Below are 17,775 nucleotides of genomic sequence, written 5' to 3' on the forward strand. Positions count from 1 at the left end.
AAGCTAAATAAATTACTATTAAGTCTATGGATATAATATATATATATATATATATATATATATATATATATATATTACTTGTAAATTTGATTGTAATTTTTTTTAGTTATTAGTAGGTATTAGGCTATTGTTTTAGAAATATATTGATAGCCTTTAATAAGGTAATTCATTTCTATGCAAAAAAATCAAAAATCAAAAACTAATCAATCATATATATATATATATATATATATATATATATAGTCTTTTTTAACTAGAATTGTCTAAATTAACTCCAATTATCATCTAGTTCTATTGTTGAATACAAGTTAAGATTTTGATTTTATTAAGTTCTCACTTTAGAATCTTTTGTCTGACACTTAATCTAAACTAGTTACAATTTGAAAAGCTAAACTTTGAACTTCATTTTGTAGACCTTTTACGATAATATGCATGTAGATTTTTAGAACTTTATATCTTTAGAACTTTTAGATTCTATCTTGCTTTGAAATTAAAGTTTAGATCATAGGTTTGAAACTTAGACTTAACTATATCTTGTATGAAGAATAATTAAATAATTTTAAAAATATTTCTATGTCTTTGGATTTGAAGTATTTTTTACCAATATTTTTCCTAGTATATACTATTAGTATATACTACACAAATAATTTTCATGCCCAATCTATTGGCCAAGTTTTAAATTGCTTGTATAAGTAGGGAGAAATCTACCTTCACAAAATACATTATCGTAATGTTTTAGGACAAATGCACTATCTTTGCTGTTATTATAGCTTAATCAATTAAAAATTCTTCCAAAATTTTAGTAATTAGGAAGCAAAGTAGCTATGGCCAAGTGGTAGAGATTCATTTGACATTATTTTTGTTGAATGAGTATGCCTTGCACTTCTTTGAATTTCAAAGCTTTCAACAAATTTTGTATTTTTTCTTCATTTAATTTTTCTTTAAAGAATTTAAATGCATTAGTTTCAATTCTTATTTTTAATCAAATATTTTCAATTAAAGATTCTCATTTTTTTTTCTTTATAGGGAAAATATAATTCAGTGATTTACAATTCTAGTCTATTTAAAAATAAAAACCCTATTATAATGATTTTAGAGGATTGTCAGGTAGATGCCCCACGTTTTACTACATGGACACCCCTATGCCACATACCTCCACATACATACAATAAAAATACTTTTTGTACTAAAAACATTTTAATATGAGTTTACAATAAAAGATTTTCTATATAAATTGGAAAGGATTTTAAAATGAATGAAAGAGTTATATGAAATCTAATACGAAATTTTGTAAAAATTAATCAACATTGAAATTGAAAGGAAAAGAAAAAAGAACAAAGTACAATAAGACAGTGCACATTTATCTTTTTTTGTAAATTTACTCTAAAACTTATTAATGTAAATAAGACTTTTATTGTGTGTATGCACAGGTGTGTGGCATGAGAATGTCCACACAGTAAAGGCGAGTGTCCACATAGCCATTTCCTTATTTTAATTAATTTATTAATATTATTATTTATTGTGTTCTGTCTTCTACAAAATAACAGTAGTAAATCTTATTTACTAAGTCTATTTTTAACTTCTAATTCGAAATTTTTAACTAAATGACATTTTAGTCCCATGATTTTAAACTCCTGGTTTTACGTCTTAAAATTTGTGTTTTTTTTTTTCTGAGTTTTTCTTATTGATGTTATTATTAATTTTTAATGTGCAAGGTTTTAAGTATCAATGTTATGGAACTTCTTAATGCAGAAAGGTGTAAGATGTGCATAAATTTGAAGGCCGGGTTGAAACACTCATGTCAAAAAATTACAAAAAGAATTCTCTACCACGCTGATGATTATTTTTGTTAATATTTGTTGATCCTTTCATTTATTCCATTACTTTTTTTAAACTGGAACAACTCGAACATATTACCATTATTTTAAATTTCTCTTGCATATCACTTAAAAAACTGAAAAGAAGCAAGAATATAATGGTAGTACATAATGTCGAATGATTTATGAATCGTTCAGTAGAATCATTCCCCAATATGAAATTTTGTACTAGTTAGATACGTTGTAAGTAACACTTAGCATCAAATTACATTCTTCGTTTTTTGTCAACTAATTTTCTTCAAGTACGTTGTTACACTATTTCCATTGCATGTGATGATTCCATTTTCAAAATTAGTAATATAAATATTCACCTCAAGATTCTCAGCAGTTTTGCAGTCTGTACATGAAGGAGCTCTCTAGATGCATCTGACCATATTTGTTTGCCCTACAATACGCGTGGCTGAAGCACATCTTCACACCCACGAATTCAGATGAACAAGAGAAGAATCAACACAGATCAAGTAACCAAAACACAAGTGTCGAACAGAAAGAATATTATCAAAGAATGCGGCAATAATTCATGCTACACGGTCTGGACATTCCCCTGCAATTCTTGTATTTGACAGACTAGGAGAATACCATGTCAGCGGGATAATCTTACATCTATTGCCTAAATTCGTTCGCACCCTAGATTGAAGTATTAGCATTGGCTCACTGAGCAAATCATCACAAGAATGGCTCATGTAAAAGAACCTGAATTCTATCTCAAAACCTGAGAGGTCCTTGTAGGTAATGAAAATAACTGAACTGCATTGGATGTGATGTATAACTGTGGAAAAGACTACATGTACGGTAAGAATCCGTGTAGGAGAAGGGGTTGGAAACTAGTCCTGTTTAGAACTCTCAAAGTCTCTTTGAGCCTGTTCTGCCTTTTCCACTGTTGCCGCAAGCTCACTCTCTGACGGGAGGAGATTCAGGAACGGTAATGGGAGCAGGGAGGAGGCATTGCATAACAGGAGTAAAAGTGCTAGGTTGTCAAAGTTCTGGCTTGTGACGCCAAGGACCTGTGTAAGACCAGCTCCAAGAACTCCCCCAGTAACGCCACCTCCGTTGCTGATAGACATCAAAGTGGCAAAGAGTGTTGCCTCTACACCTGGTGGGCATAGTCTAGCTGCCAGCACCAAAATTGGCATGAATGATACCTGCAAATTTCATGAAACCTCAGTACAATGTAGTCTCAATCTACAAAATCATGACGAAAGTAGTGTCAACTGACTGACACATAAATGGAAAAATTATAACAAATGGCAGGTAGCACTTTCAAAGGCCACCCACCAATGGGGTCGCATAGTGCGAAGCATGGAAGAGGTTAAAGAACTTGGTCATTTTAACAATCATCAAATCTAGGCTAAGATTCTGAGATAAGGAGATTTACGGCATACCTGGCCTAGTACTGTCAAAAAGAGTGAATCTCCCATTGAGAACCATTCGTCACTTATGCCTAAACTCCGATTGACACCAGTGACAAGCAATAACTGCAAGAACCACATCAAACCCACGAAAATATTCTTCAATGTGGTGCTTAAATTGTTGAAGGTTTATATTAGAGAAAGTATTCATACTTCCAGCCTGAGTTGTACTATGATGGATTTTACCTGTCAAGGTATTAACAGGCCCATTCTCCATCAAAACTAATCCCTCTATCAGATAGCTGTCTAAAAGGAAGGGCCAAACTCACATTAGAGACGTCTGGCTTATTGCTTAATGTAATGCAGTGAATGTCGTCTCTTGTTTAAGAGAAGACGAAGTCCATTAATAAGAATATGAAGAGCAAAGGTCGGTGTGCCTAACAAAGTTCAACAGGTTCGATCAGCCGAATAACTACAGAATTTTGAAACTGAGATCAACTTCTCATGTTTACACTCTGCATGGTGAAGAGAGACAAACCTGAGTAAGACCTAAAGCTGTTCCCAACAGAGTTGTCCACAAGAAAATACTGCGAAGGGGAACATCTTTTAAGTAGCTGTTATATAATCCAACACCTACAAGTGATGCCACTGCAGTCACGAGGCGTACACGCCCTAGAAATTCCGGTCCAAATCCTAGATGATTAGTCCTGCACACATAAAACACGTACGCCATAGTTGTCACTACTGAGTCAACTACGGCATAAGTTAACACAATCTTTTAATCTTCTCCAGCAGATTATGAATGAAAAGGAGTTAGAGAATTTACGTGAAGAAAAACATGGCCGTGTCGGATGTTGGGGTAGCTTGCCACAGGAAAATGAAGAGAGTTGGCCAAAATATATTCGGCTCCTTCACAGTTTCCCACAAAAAACCAAGCTGTGACTTCGATGTGCTTATAAACTGAGCCATTTTAGTTAACTTGACTTTTGGATCACCACTAGATGCCTTAATAGGCACCTCTCCTACAAGACCCGCGACTGCTGAGGTTATCAAAGGCAGTACTGCTGTAACTCCAAAAACAAATCTGTAAAATCACCTCCTCATTAGTCGGCTTTGAGCTCAGTTACTTCGAAAACATCTAGAGTTCAAAGGATCATAAAATGGTGCGCAAAATCGCCAAAAAATACGCATGTTCACGAGGATTTTGAGTGTACGTACCTTGTGCCATATGTTTCCACCAAGTAACCACTGAAATAAGCGCTAACTATGCCCCCAGTCGCCGAAGAACCCCAGCACAGGCTCTGAAGGGAACCAGCTGCACCCTGGGACTCACCCCGCGCTTTTTCTACTACCATGGAGTCCACAACCTGGAAAAACAGCACCTCCAATATCAGTAGCGATACATCATGCTAATTAAGTAGAACAAGGTTGTTTACTGTGCGCTTTCAAAATAGCGTCTAAATTTGGTGATAGTGAAACGATAAGGATGTGCTACAAGAACTGCTACAAAATTTGCATGCTGGAATAGTATAACACATGAAGTGACCGTACCACATCAGAAAATGCCACCGATAGGGAGCTGAGCAGAATTGCTGTCATTGCAGCATACTTGTTATCGACTACTACAGCAAGCGAGCCCCAACATAATGCACCAAGAAGTCCACACAATACCAAGTAAGAGCGTCGCCGGTATCCAAATAATGGCACTCCATCACTGTCGCACACGAAAGGGTAAACTACGCACATAAGCAAGGAGACTCACTGATCACTGCTCAAAACTTCATTCAGGCACAGCTCATGGATCAAAACAGCCAGCAGCATTATTCTAGCATATTTAACAAAATACATGTATTTGTATGACCTGATAAACCCATAGAGGGGTTTTATTAGCCAGGGAAGTGCGGAGAAGCCGGTCAAAAACGCAGTCTGTCATGAGAAACAGCCAGGTTTCTGACATCATTAAGGCAAGATAAAGTACTGTTGTACATTCTTCTTTGGTAATTTCCGTCAAGCAGCTCATTAACAAAGTTGTTGATACCCTCCAAACGCGAAGTGAAATGGGAAAAAAAGGAAAAGAAAAAAAAAATGCAAACATAGATTACATTATGTGCCATTACCCCAACTTAAAACTTTTGAATGCAAAGTACCTCTGCTCGCGAAAACCTATGATGATAATATACAGTAGGTTTTACTTGAATAAAGTACCAAGTCACCAGTTTACCTCAGCGGGGTCGAGATGCAAATCATCTTTCAAAAAAAAACTAACAGCCAAACGAGAAAGCCCAAGAATTCCTTGAACAAAATACACCATAGCTATTGCGATCGTGTCTGGTGACATTTCTACTCCAAAAAGCACCTTCGCTGCCTCGCTTTTCCTTAATCCTTCCATTTCAAGTTGCGAACTTTTGTGCGACACTTCCACATTGCGAACTTCGTCTTCAACTACGTCCACCGAACTCAGCACAGTAGCCCCTGTAAAGCACATCAAATAACATGACCTTGATATCCTACTGTGAATGTGAACTCAACAGAATAATCGGCCAACAATCAAGTCCAACAGAACTAGATGAGAAAATGGAGTAATGTCGAAAGTTTCTATAATCACAAAATAATGACAAAAAAAAAAAAAAAAAAAAGAAAAAAGAAAAGGGAAGTTTGTATTCAATCAAACCCATAAAAGGTTCCACATTACTGAGTCCTTAATCTGTTCGAGATACTTAATAAAACACGACTCTTTCGTTATGTCGGATTCAGTGAAATTACACTAGCAGGATATAAACCGTCGTAATAGAAACCCGCCCTATTTCTAGCGTACTGCAGATTGAATACATTCTAACCGTACCAAAAACATATGACAATCACAATCTTTTCACAAATATGAACGTACCATTCTCAACGTTTCGATCCCGAGTTGGTGCAGTCGAAGGCATGGTATCGCTCCCAGAGACAGATTCCACACTTTCAGTCAATGAATCCTCTCGCCGTTGCGCCGCTAATTTTGAGGGGGCGCGTCCATATTCCTTTCTGGTTACTGAATTTAGTGCTTCACGGTATCTAACTTTACAAGATGATTTAGACAACCATCTGCTGAAATTGGGCCTAATTCGACGTATCTTACAATCTGCACAATGTCTCCCCGTAATTACACTGCCTGCACGGGGAAAATTCTATGAGCAAAAACACAAAGCCTGCGTTAGACGTCACCTCCTACGAGCCCTAGCAACTACGGAGCACTCAGTCCACTCTTCCGCACAACAAGCACTCCACCCGCATACGCTCAGTTCCAATCTCCAAAATCTGCTCCGGTGAGACTCTCCAGAAACAACCCAAATCCACAGAAACAGACCAAAACCAATCCAAAATTAAAGAAAGACCGCCCACCTCGAGACGCACAGAGCAAATTCTTGTCCCCTCCAGTGATCCTCCAAGCTGCCCCTGCTCTCTGACTCATACAAGACTCATCATATCGACAACCACAAATCCCAGTTCTATAGAGAGCCAGGGATGGGAGGGAAGCTGCAGCCATTGTAACCTGCTTATGCAAGTCTACAATTTGTGTTTGCGGTCAACCATAACCCATGTTTCTAAAACTCCAGGGTAGACTCATAAACAACAACGTTTCGAACATCTCCTGGCAAGAATAGTTCAAGAGAGTTACGCCGACCCAACAACGCAACCTGGGAGGTTTAAGGAACTCGGTCTTGCTCGCAGTGGCTCCACGGACTTGATTGGGCGCAAAGTTGTGTTCACAGCAGCGAAGCAGGGTGGCGCAAACAGGATCCAAATTCGTCTCTCGGTGGAAGCGTTCTCTCGTCTTGGAAAGGGGGATTCGAAAGCCAGGCCTTGACGGCACCTGGCCTTGGTGGTGGCACGCGGTGGTGGGCTATCGCCGCGGACGGTGATGGGTGACGTGGCGGAACCTTGACGGTTATTCGCCCGATAGGCCCCATTTGGACCAATGGCTGGGCGTCTAGCAGTTCACGAATCTTGTGGCCAACATCTCATTGCTTTTGTAATTTTTTATTTTTATTTTTGATGGTGAGTTTGGAAATGTTAGTTGCAACTTCGTAGTTGTTAGTTAGTTTCTTATTTTGATCCACATACATGCAATAAAAAAAAGAAAAAAAGAAACATTGTGGAAGGGAAAAACACAGTTTAACTCCGATCAATTTTAGATTATGGTTGAAGAAACATTTCATTACAAAAATATTCATATATACATCTCTCTCTCTCTCTCTCTCTCTCTCTCTATATATATATATATATATATATAAAGGGAATTGTAAAATTGACCCATGCATTTACTAAATCAATCCACCCATCATCATTGGTTGCAAGTCCAATCATTTTTCAAAATGGTTTTCAACCAATACAGATCCACAGTGGAGAATTTTTTGATGATGGTTAAGATAGGCAGGTCAATTTAAAAATTCATTATATATATATATATATATATATATACTTCTAAAAGTACTGATCTAGTTTTTCTTTTTATATCTCTTTCTTTCTATTTTTTTTTTTTGCAAATTTCAATATAAATAGGTGGTAGTTTTTGTAATTCATAATTTAATGAAATTTCAATTCTAGAAGACTTTCAAACTATAAGTTATCATATTTATTCATCCAAAAATTTGTAGTGTAGTTTTAAAGTATATAGATTTTATGATATTATTATTCTTGTAATTAGCATTCTTATCATTTATTATGAAATATGTGAATATTTTATACTGAATTCATATATGTATATGTGTATGTATTAAATTGATGTGATTATTGTGATTTATACTAAAATTAGAACAAAAAAATAATATACAATATACATATTTTATTCTACATCTTAACAGAATACAACAACCTTCAATGTTGTTTCAAAAGTATAGTTGACTTTTAATTCCTCTATATCTCAATGTAAACTTATTTATTAAAGAAAAAAATATATGAAAGACAATATCAAAGAATTAAATAAAATATATAAATCAGATGTTAGTTTTTATTTTTTTTATTTGCATATTTGTGACTTAAGATATTAGCTAAAATTTACAAGACATATTTTTAAGCCAAAGGATTAAAACAAGATTTTTCATAGAGTTTATAAAAGAATATAAAATAAAATTTTACTCTTCTTATGTAATAATTAGATAATTTGTTTAAGTTAGGTTGTGTATGAGTATTAATAAAAATTCATATCTAATCAATCAATTAAGAATTTTAAATTCAATTTTTTTTTTTTTTATAGAATAGATCATACACTTAGTTTACCACTTAGCCTATTCAAAAAGTAATTTATGCTAACTAACAATCTCAATTAACTTACTTGCACTAAACAAAACATTAATAATTTATTACAAAATAAAATAAAAAAATAAAAAAATTCAATTATAACAGGTAGGAATCTTAGAGTAGACCTTTAAAAGTGATAATTTTATTCTAATAACTTTAATGTAGAATTTCAATAAAACATAATATATGAAATATAAACCAAATCCCAAATGTTCTTTAAAAAAACAACAATAATTTCTAAGTTCTAAGATACTTTATTTGAATTTGTATTGGTACTCATTACATTCTAAAATATTGAATATTTTGTATCTCAAATCCTCAATTTTGAAAAATTCTGGTTCAAATCCTACAACCTATAAATATTTTTCAAATACCTTAAATTTTAAATATTAAAAGAAGTAATTAGTTTTAAATCATAAAAATGTTGTTATAAATTCAATTACAAAATTTAAATATCTATTTTAAAATATAGTGATTCTAAATAAAATTAAAATTTTAAACTTAAATTGTGAGGATTTTACTATTAATAAAACATTGGTTGTTTCTTCACTTCCAATAGCTTCATTACAAGGTTCCAAACAATCTGCTATTACAAATACTAAGTATTATGTGTTTGAAGTTGATACAGTTGTATTAAAGTCTGGTGAAACAAATGATTATAATTTTTGAAAATGGTTACTTGTAAGAGAAGTCTATACAAGCAATGTTTTAGAGGCTTTTCTTTATTGCAAATATTATAAGATAATAGAAATTCTGTGATAATATTTGATAATTAAAGCTACCAAGAAATTTCTAAATTCTATTTCTAAAATAATAATTATTATTTGATTCAAATTCTCTAGCTACTATAAAGTCATATTATACTTATAACAGATAAAATTTTGTATGGTTGTTTTGAATTTAAAATAATATTTAAAAAATTTATATATATATACTAAAATTATCAAAGAGATATTTTTATGCATCAATAACAAAAGAATTAATTGACATACTTAAACAAACATCTTGAAAAATTGTAGTAAATATAGACATTACTAATTTTATAACTTAAAGATGTATTTTTTATATTTTTTAAATAGATTTTTATTGATTATAGAAATGTTTATTTAGTTATTTTTTGTCTAAGATAAACTTATTTATATAAGGTATTTAATAATATTTTTTTAACTTCTATAACAATACATTATATTATATTTAGATTATAGAATAGAAATACTTCAATAAGCATAATAACTATTTAAAATTTATTTTAATAAAATTTTATTAACATTCTTGTATTTATTTCATGTTTTCACAAATTAGAAGATTTTCATTCAAAATTAAGTATATATGTGTACATATATATAATATTAAATATAAATATAATTTTTTTATAATTTAATACAAATATATTATTTTTAATATATTTTATTTTTCAAATTAATGATATTTTTTTAAATTTAAATGATTAATATATTAAAAATTTAAGAAAATATATTTTCCATTTAATTTTAAGTCATAACTAGAAATGTTTTCATATCAATAGGCATAAATATTTTTTGAAATATATTTATACATAATTTAAAATATTTTGATTAATTATGATTTTAATTTTAATGTATATTAGCCATTAAGTATTTTGTATATCAATTTCATTTCATTTCATTGTATTTCATGGGTTGATTAGTAGATCAAGAAAATTAAATATAAATGATAAAAAATATTATTTTTTTAGTGGAAAACGTATTCAATCTTCAATTAATTACAAACATTCATAAAATAGATTTTCTTTATTATTAGTATTATTATTATTATTATTATTATTTCTACATAGAAGATTTTTGTACTTACAAAAAAGTATAATTTTAAATATGAAATTTTCCAAAACTTCTCATTTATATATTTTTTTACACCAAATAATTTATTGTATATAAGTTTGTATATAAATCTACCTTGCAATTGATTCTTCTCAGTTTTGGAGTTAATTTTAAAATCATAAAAAAAAATTTAAGAAAAGATATCTACATTAATTTTTCTAAACACACCTTGAAATTCCTTATATTGGTTTAAAACAAGATTAGAAGTTTTTCTAAAATAATAGTGTCATAGACATCAACATTCGTATTAGTAAGTACAAGGATAAGAAAAATTAGATAGAAATAAAAATAAATAAATTTGATACTATCTTGTGGAAAAGCTTTTTAGAAGCTTTGTAGATGAGGATTTGACTTTACAAGTGTTTGTAGGAGATTGATAGGTTAAATCTTTGGCCAACAAGTTGGCCACAAGTTTCATATGTTGACTACTTATTATACAAGTTGGTTATGTGGTATAAATATAGGAAATTGGCCTTGCAAATTGGACATGTATTGAACGATCTATAGAACAAAGTTCTATAGTTAGATAGTATATATGGAGGCTAGAGTAATGCCTTCTTCATTCTTATCAATATCTTTCTTAAATTCTTGTCTTAATTCAAGAATATCTAGTTTTTTTGTATTCAACATTAGTCGTTCTAGTTTCTATCTTGTATCTATTTTTGATTTGTTTACTTTCTCTTTTTAAGTGTTAGAAGAATGTATTACTTCTTTGGAGTTTTGTTATGCTTCAAATCCTTGATAAATAGATAGATTTTATTTGAATGTAAAATAAATATATATTTTTGTAGCTAATATAATTTTTTTATTACTAAATAAATATATATTTGATTTTTTAAGCTTTTGAAAATAATATTTCTGCTATGATGCTTTTTTAGACAAATCAATATTATTAAAATAAGATTATATAACTACATTACTAGAAAATATAATATTATAATTTAAGTTATATAATGTATTTAAAATTTTATATTTCAACAACTAAAATAATAACACCATTGAATTAATTAAATAAATAATATTTATTAACACTAAAATATCTTATGACCTTCTAAGAATAATTCTATTAGTAATCTTTTATAGATAAAATTTCAAAAAGATTAAAATTAAACTTTTACAACTTCTACATGTATACAATAAAGATATTTTGCAATACTTTGTATTTTTTTTTTATACAAAATATATGTAGAAGCTTCTAAATCAAATAAGACAATGGTAGAAACCATATGGTTTTTAGATTCTAAATAAACATATATTATATGAAACTAGAGATCTCAAAATATAGCTTAGAATCTTTTTAAAATAATGTGGTACAAATCTTATAAAATGTAGTAGTGTAATAATATAAAAATTATTGTATTATTATATTATTACATATCCATACTTACAAATATATATATATATATATACATATATATATTGGTATCAAAGACAAAGCCAAGATGGAAAAAGAAAAAAACAAAAACAAAAACAAACAAACAAACAAACAGGGATAAACAAGTAGAAAACATTATTGAATCGTAAAAAATTTATAAACCAACCTTGATACCACATAAAAAGTCAAGTCAAGTTCAAAACATAACATGTATGAACATTCACTTAATGAACTACATGAAGAGTTTACAGAACCCAAAGAGGAAACTCAAAGACTCCAATGTCACATTCTAAGCACACAGCAGAAGGTCACACTAAATTATTGTTTAGAAAAGTGAGACCACGGAATGGAAGTTGGAGGAGTCCGATCAGGCTATAACAGTCTCAGGGTCGGAGTGAGCCCGCTTGCTAAGTGAGAGCAGGAAGCTGAGCTACAGCCACAGATCGCGATGCATCGCAATGCAAAACCTGAAGAATGCCGACAACGGTGCCCTTGATAAAGTCGAGGGGATCGACCAGATGGAGATGGTGATGCAGCGCAAGCAGGAACCATGGCGTGGGATTTAGCGCGGCGTAACACCAGACACTTGCGAGATGGAGTTGTCGAAGCTTGGCGTGGTGCTGGACCCCTGAGTGTCGTCACTTCTCATTTTGGCCGTGTCGCCGTTGTTTTTCTCCTCCTTCAAGCCCAGTGTCGGAACCTCGGCCACGTACGATGGCCACTCCATCTCATCGAATGGGTTCACTGGTAGTCCCTTCGTGTCGCGCGTCTCGTACATGGTTCTTTGTTCCACTAGCTTGGGCACGCGAGCTTCTCTCTGCAACATACGCACTACCTGGTGATGCATAGCGACAGCATTCGCATGTGTTGTCAGTTAGTCGTAGCCTTAGTGCTGGAGTTCAAGTTGGGGACTATGTTCATGGGGGAATTAAGAAAGCGATGTGAAAGGCCAGATAATGAGCTAATGTGTTTCATGAGTGTGTGCAGGCCTCCGACGATGGAGTTTGAGTTGCAAGTTGAAAAAACTGAGAATCGTTGCAACTTTTGAAGGTTTGGCAGAGAAAGATCATTAACCTGGTTCATGCTGGGCCGCATGTGAGGATGGCTCTGAGTACACCAGAGCCCAATCTCTACCATCCGAATGAAATCTTCGTTGTAGAATCTATGGTCGAGAGTAGGATCGGCTATGGTGAGAACTTTACCTGCCTCTACCATATCCCAAATCCAATGCACCATCGAAATGCCTATAGGTTCTGCATCTTCAGATAGTTGCATACCATGGCGCCCACTGATTAGTTCCAGCAACACCACTCCGTAGCTGTATACGTCCACTTTGTCTGACAGATGTCCATTCAATGCGTATTCTGCACGATCGGAAACCAGAGGAGTGTCGTTATGGTTCAATCATTCCATAACTAAGTCACTTTAATCTATTAAGAATGAATGGATTCATGCGACGCTGGAACAATGTTTCAATCGGTCACAAAAGCAATTTGACTTAGGATGCTCAACAGGTACCAGGAGCAAGGTATCCTCGAGTCCCCATGACATTAGTGACGACGTCAATTTCTTGGTCAGCTACAAGTCGTGCTAATCCAAAGTCCGCGACTCGGGCACTCATCTTCTCGTCCAAGAGAATATTAGCAGGTTTCACGTCACGGTGAATGATCCGGTTCACAGTTTCTTCGTGCAAGCAACGCAACCCGTTTGCGACGTCCTTTGCGATCGTCATCCTGGGCAGAAGTATGCACTGAATCAATAGAAATCGTTCCAGCTTCACTAGCAGATCAAGCGACTGCACATAAGGAGTCTATGATTGTAAGTAAATTCTTTTCGTAACTATTTTCACATCGATGAAGAATTTGACGAGGAATGAGGTTGCTGCTGGTACCTTTGTGCCCAGTCAAGCGAGATTTCTCTCACGAAAAGGACGTCATGAAGGCTGCCATTGGGCATGTACTCGCAGACGAACATGGCGTTTTCAGTCTCGAAGCAACAACCCAAGAGGGCAATCAAGTTGCGATGGCGAGTGGTACTGATGATCCGGGCTTCGTTGAGGAAAGACTCCTTGGAACACATTGGACCAACCTTTTTGGTGATAAGTTGCTTTATGGCAACAATTGTACCGTCTGAAAGAACACCTCTGTAAACTTTGCCGAATGCTCCTTCACCAAGCAAATTCTTGCTTGACCACTTATTTGTTGCCGCTTCTAGTTCACTGTATCTGAATGTTCCAAAACATGAATCGTGTTAGGCTTTATAATAGTGTACCCTTTCTTCACCACGATCCACCAAACAGAACAATTTCAAGTTATACTGATGCGACTGGCGTCTTTCCTGGTTTGAAATTGGCCAAGTAATTCACGTCGAGGTATGTGGAGTTCAGTTTGGAAACACAATCATCCACGAGAATAGTATATTCTTTGTGAAAATGCAAGTGCACGCAAATATCTCTCAAAAGTCTGTTGTACTGCCATGCCTAAACATCTGGAGATCAGTCCCTCATACCTGAAAAACATGAGTCCAAGTGATGATTGCTCCTCTCTCAATTCTTTTTCCCTCTGTTTACGTTTTATGTAGCAAAACCCAATCAACAGAAACACTGCTGCAAGCAGCACTCCTCCTGCAGTCGCACCCACGATGATACCAATTTTGGCGAGTCGACTGAGTTCCTTGGGTCGATAGACGCGAAGAGAAGAAAGAGTCGGTCCGTAGTAGAATCCTTGTTTGAACCGTTTATTCAGTACTAGAGGCCAACTCCCGCGTCCACGAAGCTCGATGGACAGGAGCCCCCCAGCGCCAGCATGACTGATTTCCACATCAAAGGTTTGAACAAATGCTCGAAAATTCCCTGGGCTCGCACCATCACATCCATCCCTTGGTACACCAATTTCCCCTGGATCCAAATGTCGAAAATACGGTCTCCGGGGCGCACATCAGTATTTAGCTCCACAAAGCCTAGGGCAACTTTGTATTTGGCAGGTACCAGAGAATGTATGTAATATTGAAACGAATCGGCTCCTGTTCTGGCAGTGTTGTATAGAGGCCAGGAATCGATGCTCTCGGCATTCGAGAGGGTTTGGGATCCATTAATGACTCCCCCACCGTCTATTCCCCTCGTGCTCATGGACCAGACGGATGTTGATGAGTTTGTATACATCTCGATGGAATAGTCTGAAGTTGGGATGTCTGCTTCGTATTCATGGTACTCAGGTCCTCCTACGTTTATGGCAACCTCCTCGGTATGTCCCCGCTGATTCTCTATGCAATTATTATCCTGCAACCAAGTTCCAGCTTATGAGCCTAGTCTGTGAACTCGCACATAGAAATACACGCTAGCCAAAAAGAACACATCATCAAATGGTTAATTTCCAGGTCATTGAAGGACACACACAGCACGCAAACATGGATTCTCACTGATTCTATGCATCATTGAGGAACATATCTTTTTCTTTTTAGCAGCTTGTGTCGTAATTTTAATATCTATTTGTTTTCTCCAACGTTTTCGTGTAGAAGCCGAGTTTTAAAGGGGGAAAAATTCAGCAAGTTTTCTGTGCAGGTATCCATACCTCAGGGAGGCAGTTGAACAGGCCGAAGCCGGGCTTTGAAGGCAACTTTGTGACCTTGAGAGTGTTGAAAGATAGATTGATTTGAGCTACGCGTGCTTTGCCAGTGACTTGAGTAGGCACTTCTCCACTCAGAGAGTTGCTGGACAGATCCAGATACTGCAAGCTAATCGTGGGATCTCCCATGGCAGCTGGAATGGCTCCCGAGAAGTGGTTGTTGCTCATGAGTAGAAAGGTCAAGTTGGTAGGAAGCGTCGTATTTGGCTCCAAAACAGGCCCACTGAAGAAGTTGTTGCTTATACTCACGTTCACCAACGACATGCAGGAATTAAAGATGCCGTGACTCGGAAACACTCCACTGAAATTATTCATCTGAAGAAACGTGAAATTCATAAGTGAAGCAAACACCAAGAATCAGCACAGAAACAAACTTAAATTCCTACAGAATACTAGCACAAGGACGAAATTGCAAATTCGAAGACAGTTATTTCGAAGCCGCTGTTCCAATTACCTGAAGAAATAGTCCCTTTAAACCTGTGAAATTGAGAAACATTTGACTGTTAACAGCGCCACTCAGCTTGTTGCCTTGCAGATGCAGCTGCTGCAGCTTCGACAGCTTCCCCAGGCTCGCAGGGATCGGTCCAGACAATGAATTTTCAGACAGCAAAAGATTTGTCAGATTTTTCATGTTTCCAAGCTCAGGAGGTATGGTCCCAGTCAACTTATTCTCATACAGACCTAGCGTCACGACACTGTCCAGGTTGCCGAAAGTTGCCGGAATGGGACCTGAGAGATTATTCTGTGCAAGGTTAACCAAAGTGAGAAGCTTCAAACTCCCGATTGCTGGTGGTATCGGGCCCGAAAGGTTGCTCCTTCGAATAGACAACGACGTCAATCGAGGCCATTTGGCCACCATAGCATTGGGTAAGCCTCCCACCAATGTCGTATTGTCGAGATTAAGAGTCTCCATGTTCACTAAGTTGCTAAAGCTCGGAGGAATGCCTCCCGTGATGTTGTTTGCGCCGAGGTTCAAGTTCGTAAGATTCATGCTTCCTAAGCATGCCGGTATATCGGAAGTGAATTGGTTGTCGAACAGGAGTATTGTCTGCAGCGACTTCGATTGACATAAATGCGCAATTGGTCCAGTTAAGTGGTTATCTGCTAAGTTAATGGATGTGAGCTTAGGCAGAAGAGCAACGTCCACCGGCACACCACCAACGAGTTGATTCCCCCAGAAATTGATCTCTTGAAGCTCCTGAAGCTGCCCCAAGCTTGCGGGTATGGTTCCTCCTAAGCTGGACGTCGCTTTGTCACCCTTCTGATAAATTCGAAGAAACTGCAAGGTTTTCAGCTTAGACATGGCGATGAGGAAATTTGGAGGGAATCCTCCTCTAACGTCCACGATGGTGATGTTGAGGATGAACTGGTAGGGGAACCCTCCGTCGCAGTAGACGCCAACCCAATGGCTGATACACGGGTCTCGATTTGGGGCTGTTATATCGCTGATGTTGGGAACCGTGCCCCTGAACCGCCACACATCCGGCCACCACGGGAGGCTGTAGATCGCTGCCATTTGGTCAGGATCAGTGGCACTTCCATTTGGTGCTAGCGAAGGCGAAGGTGCAGGGGTGAGTCCTGGTAGGGGAGAAGCAGCAGGTAGTTGGGCAACGGAAGAAGTGCACCAAAGGGGGCTCGATGTGGCTAGTAGACAAAGATATATCGCGAGAGAATACAGGGAGCACGAACGTAATCTGCAATAAAGTCAATCATGTTTTGGACGGATTCAGTAACTTGAAGAAGGTCAGGAGCTGTGGTATGCGAACCAAGGGAAGAAATACAGGTCGAAGAAGCTGGTGGGACAAATTTCAAACACTGACAAATCCTGGATGGCACTATGAAGTCAAAGAACACATGCAACTTTTTTTAAAACACTGTACGAAATCACATGAAATGGCATTTGATCGCACGGATCAGCATGGAATGCTGGACACTTCGTACCGTGACTTGCTAGACATGATGTCCGCTATGTTGCAGATCATTCTGGACCAATTCAAGGGTTTTAGCAGTTTCACCATCTCTCAGGATAATGTGCTGCTGAAGAGTTTGGTAATGTCTGTAAAAAGAAGCAGGATTGTCAGAATACTCCACCAAGACTAAGAAAACCTACATGAAACTCTAGAAACAAGACCCATGATGTGATACCCAATCAGACATTCCGACAGATCAGTTTGTTTCGTACTCACAAGAAAACTTTCTGAGAGTAGCTTTATTATCATCCACGCGAAACAAGCAACTCCTTTCCATTGCAAATAACTTCACACCGTAAGTTGAGCCAAAAACAAAGCACATTAGAAATGATCGGTGTGTTTGTAGATCAGACGACTTACTACGTCATTTTTTTTATCAATTTTTAATTGCAAACTGATCATAACTCCAATTTGTTCCTGCGAAGTATCAACTGCAGTCACATGC

The 17,775-nt window shown here is 35.8% G+C and overlaps 2 protein-coding genes across 6 annotated transcripts; both read right to left on the reverse strand.

Annotated features, from left to right (window-relative positions):
- Positions 1-2,354: 2,354 nt before the first annotated feature.
- On the reverse strand, positions 2,355-7,031 carry LOC112272804 (folate-biopterin transporter 1, chloroplastic). Of its 5 annotated transcripts, none has more exons than XM_024500920.3 (10): positions 6,608-7,031; positions 6,114-6,377; positions 5,583-5,698; positions 5,088-5,152; positions 4,778-4,940; positions 4,445-4,593; positions 4,053-4,310; positions 3,765-3,933; positions 3,260-3,352; positions 2,355-3,019 (listed from the first exon to the last, which is right to left on the reverse strand). In XM_024500920.3, exons 1-10 carry the CDS (start codon positions 6,750-6,752, stop codon positions 2,702-2,704), a joined length of 1,740 nt encoding a protein of 579 aa, XP_024356688.1. In that variant the 5' UTR covers positions 6,753-7,031; the 3' UTR covers positions 2,355-2,701. The 5 variants fall into 5 exon arrangements, 4 of the variants coding, with proteins under 4 accessions (XP_024356688.1, XP_024356686.1, XP_024356689.1 ...); XM_024500918.3 differs by having other exon boundaries at positions 5,448-5,698; XM_024500921.3 differs by having other exon boundaries at positions 5,448-5,698; positions 6,114-6,393.
- A 4,859-nt stretch (positions 7,032-11,890) lies between these two features.
- On the reverse strand, positions 11,891-17,378 carry LOC112295687 (putative LRR receptor-like serine/threonine-protein kinase At1g53440). The gene is made up of 9 exons (XM_073529041.2): positions 17,302-17,378; positions 15,815-17,054; positions 15,307-15,675; positions 14,485-15,014; positions 14,246-14,401; positions 13,629-13,961; positions 13,256-13,470; positions 12,812-13,101; positions 11,891-12,572 (listed from the first exon to the last, which is right to left on the reverse strand). The coding sequence occupies exons 1-9, from the start codon at positions 17,376-17,378 to the stop codon at positions 12,300-12,302; spliced, it is 3,483 nt and encodes a 1,160-aa protein (XP_073385142.2). The 3' UTR covers positions 11,891-12,299.
- Positions 17,379-17,775: the final 397 nt, after the last annotated feature.

The sequence above is a fragment of the Physcomitrium patens genome, chromosome 19 (assembly GCF_059467195.1).
Source record: "Physcomitrium patens ecotype Gransden chromosome 19, ASM5946719v1, whole genome shotgun sequence".
Taxonomy (NCBI): domain Eukaryota; kingdom Viridiplantae; phylum Streptophyta; class Bryopsida; order Funariales; family Funariaceae; genus Physcomitrium; species Physcomitrium patens.

What these genes read in the sequence shown, in the direction of transcription:
- LOC112272804 (XM_024500918.3), bottom strand. Translation starts at nt 6,752, where the DNA reads ATGGCTGCAGCTTCCCTCCCATCCCTGGCTCTCTATAGAACTGGGATT. An exon ending in CCCCTCTATGGGTTTATCAG is followed by an intron (nt 4,941 to 5,087) that starts GTCATACAAATA and finishes CGTGTGCGACAG; the next exon opens with TGATGGAGTGCCATTATTTG. An exon ending in CGGTGGCATTTTCTGATGTG is followed by an intron (nt 4,594 to 4,777) that starts GTACGGTCACTT and finishes CTGTTTTTCCAG; the next exon opens with GTTGTGGACTCCATGGTAGT.
- LOC112295687 (XM_073529041.2), bottom strand. Translation starts at nt 17,378, where the DNA reads ATGGTGAAACTGCTAAAACCCTTGAATTGGTCCAGAATGATCTGCAAC. An exon ending in CTTGGACTCATGTTTTTCAG is followed by an intron (nt 13,962 to 14,245) that starts GTATGAGGGACT and finishes TGGAACATTCAG; the next exon opens with ATACAGTGAACTAGAAGCGG. An exon ending in TCGCTTGACTGGGCACAAAG is followed by an intron (nt 13,471 to 13,628) that starts GTACCAGCAGCA and finishes ACTTCTGCCCAG; the next exon opens with GATGACGATCGCAAAGGACG.